Source organism: Vicia villosa, unplaced genomic scaffold, assembly GCF_029867415.1.
Source record: "Vicia villosa cultivar HV-30 ecotype Madison, WI unplaced genomic scaffold, Vvil1.0 ctg.001205F_1_1, whole genome shotgun sequence".
NCBI classification, from domain to species: domain Eukaryota; kingdom Viridiplantae; phylum Streptophyta; class Magnoliopsida; order Fabales; family Fabaceae; genus Vicia; species Vicia villosa.
In genome coordinates, this window is record NW_026705535.1 from 576,590 (window position 1) to 579,647 (window position 3,058).

A 3,058-nucleotide genomic window follows, 5' to 3' on the forward strand; every position below is an offset into this window, starting at 1 on the left:
CAAAGATATTACAACTTTCAAATTCTATTCACTTTCAAGAATACAAGTTCATACAATTCTAAAGTGGAATAAATTCGGATTACAAAGAATAAAAGAAAATGCAATGCTTTCTTGAATTCTTCAATCTTCAAAGTCTTCATCCTTCAAGATCAAGCTTCTTCATGCTTTCTTCAAAGTCCTCGTGCAACATGAAAAAAGAAACATAAGAGGGGTGAATTTAGCAAAAGAATAATTCAAGACAAAAAAGGGGTGAGATTAGCAAAAAGTTAACAAATAATTGAAAAAGAAATCAAAGAGATATTTCATGTCCACTTGCATAGCTCATGTCATAAGAAATATCTCATAAAGAATATTCTTTGCCAATCAAGTTTACCAAATGCCAAACACATCCTTAACCTTTCCTATAAATAGAAGGCCTCACTTCATTGCAAATGACACACAAAAAGCTACTATACTACTAGCTTTCTCACTTCTCTCTCTTTTTATAATTTTCAAGTTACAAAGTTCCATAGTTACAAAGAAGGGAGAGGTAGTTCTTCATACCTCACTTGAAGATCTTCATCTTCAAGCTTCCAACCACTTGAAGTTCATCTTCAAGTCTCCCTAATATCCAAAGAGGTGTTGAGGCATCACCTTCATCAAAGAGCCTACCACAATTTCAAAAAAAAGAGAGGTTGTTAGTAACAACAATTCAAAGTTGTTTCATCATCAACAACCACACAGTTTCAATTCAACAAACCGCAAGCAGCTCACGGTTTTGTTCATCTTCATATCACCTTCAATCAAACTGCAGCAACAATATAATCACTTCAACACAAAAATTCAGCAACAACAGTTGCAATAACAACATCACCGAAGGTTCTTGCTCACCTGCAGTCAAAACACCGACGCTGCAAGCGGTTCAGCATCACAACAACAATCAACAACAGTTCCGAAGCAGTAGAAAAAAAAAGGCGGTTCAGCATCACAATTAATTCAAAGACAGCAGCAATAATCCAGAAAACAAAAGTAGCAATCAACACGTACCGGCAAAAATCTCCTTGCCGTAGGAAAGTCAATCCAATTCTTACTCTCAAAAATATCGTTGCTGTTATGAACATAGTTCCTGTTAGAACAAATTTTTCAGAAACCTGAGAAATAGCATGAGTTGTTGTTGCTATACTGTTAAATAAAAGTAAAAACGAAATTTGGAAAGAAACGTACCTGGGTTCTTCAAGCTTCTTCCATGGCCGCAAGTGAGAGCAAACCGAGAGGTTATCAATTGTTGTTGTTTAGCAGAGAGCAACGTTCGCTGAGAGGAGAGATGTTCTTGCAGTAGACTTGGTTTCACCGAGAGAGGCCATAGTTGTTGTTGCCGTCCGCGAGAAAGATGATGATGAGAACGAAAATCCACCATGGTTGAATCTTGGTAAACGCCGTTTGTTCACCGTGAGAAGAGGAAAATTGAAGTTGTTATTGTTGTCCCAAAAGGAGGAAGTTTGTTCTCCTGAGTTTGTTTCTTTTTCTCTCAGAATCGTGAAAACAAGGAAGGAGAGGCGCTGCCTCTTTTGTGTTTTTTAGGGTTTCACTAACCCATCTCTTGCTTACTAGAGTTGGGCGGATCCGGGTCACATTGACCCGACCCGGTCCGGCCCAATTCTTTTTTTATTGTCTTTCAGCTTTAATTTAATTGGGCTGCACCCTCTTTCAGATTTTAAACCCCTTGGCCCATTCAATTAATTTTTCTTTTTACTAATTTTCCTTTAACTTTTTCTATAAATATTTTTTATGAGGTTAAGTGTCTTAATTTTAAATATAGGATTTTAATTTTCTTTTCTAATCCTTATTAAAAATGACAAAAAAATATGTTTTTAAGATTAAAAGTTTTCTTTTAATATTTTCATATGTTTATAAGTGTGTTTTTTTTTATTATTCTTGTTAAAACAACAAAAATATATATTAGATGCATATTTAAGTTTGTGTTTCTAATTATCTTATCTTTTCATGAAAAATCACAAAAAAGAATGAATTAAGTTTAATTTGTTTTATATTTATTTTTGTATATTATTTGATATTATTTCTTATCTTTTTTCCTTTGTCCCGAATCAGAATAAAAGATCAAATATGGCAGAGATTGTATGCAGTTGATTTAAGACTTTTGGAAATTTATCGTGTAGTCGCTATGATTCTATCAAGCTTCTGATAAATTTTCATTAACTTTAAATCCGAGATCATCATTCACTCAACATCGACCTTCACTAACATCGTGAATATACTTGACTAGCTTCAAGATGATTCACGTGCTAACATACTAACAATTGACTTTAATTTCCGCATTTTATTATATTGTTCTTTATATTTCTTGCTTTATGCTTTATTTTATTATTTATTATATATGTTTCTGTTATTTTTTTCTTTGTCCATTTGGACATATTATTTATATTTCTGTTATTTTATCTTTGTCCATTTGGACATATTATTTATGTTTCTGTTATTTTTTCTTTGTCCACTTGGACGTATTATTTATGTTTCTGTTATTTTCTCTTGTCCATTTGGACATATTATTTATGTTTCTGCTATTTTTTCTCTTTGTCCATTTGGACATATTATTTATGTTTCTGTCATTTTTTCTTTGTCCATTTGGACATATTATTTATGTTTCTGTCATTTTTTCTTTGTCCATTTGGACATATTATTTATATTTCTGCTATTTTTTCTTTGTCCATTTGGACTTATTATTTATATTTCTGCTATTTTTTCTTTGTCCATTTGGACATATTATTTATATTTCTGCTATTTTTCTTTGTCCATTTGGACATATTATTTATGTTTCCGCTATTTTCTCTTTGTCCATTTGGACGCTATGTTTATGTTTCCGCTATTTTCTTTTTGTCCACTTGGACCATACTTTACTTTTATGCTAAAAACACTAATAACCAACAAAAATCTAAAAAAAACGCTTAAGGTTCTCTCTCGGACTACTGGTTACTATCCCTAGCATTTTTGAGATTCGGACTTATGGACTTAGTGCCTCTGGACCCCTATTCTGTTATTACTCTATGGTTGTTCTGTCTGTCTG

The 3,058-nt window shown here is 32.5% G+C and overlaps 1 protein-coding gene across 2 annotated transcripts; it reads right to left on the reverse strand.

Annotated features, from left to right (window-relative positions):
- Positions 1-465: 465 nt before the first annotated feature.
- Positions 466-1,492, reverse strand: LOC131634018 (uncharacterized). Of its 2 annotated transcripts, none has more exons than XM_058904685.1 (4): positions 1,204-1,492; positions 1,027-1,105; positions 777-890; positions 466-647 (listed from the first exon to the last, which is right to left on the reverse strand). In XM_058904685.1, exons 1-3 carry the CDS (start codon positions 1,394-1,396, stop codon positions 779-781), a joined length of 384 nt encoding a protein of 127 aa, XP_058760668.1. In that variant the 5' UTR covers positions 1,397-1,492; the 3' UTR covers positions 466-647; positions 777-778. The 2 variants fall into 2 exon arrangements, with proteins under 2 accessions (XP_058760668.1, XP_058760667.1); XM_058904684.1 differs by having other exon boundaries at positions 754-890.
- Positions 1,493-3,058: the final 1,566 nt, after the last annotated feature.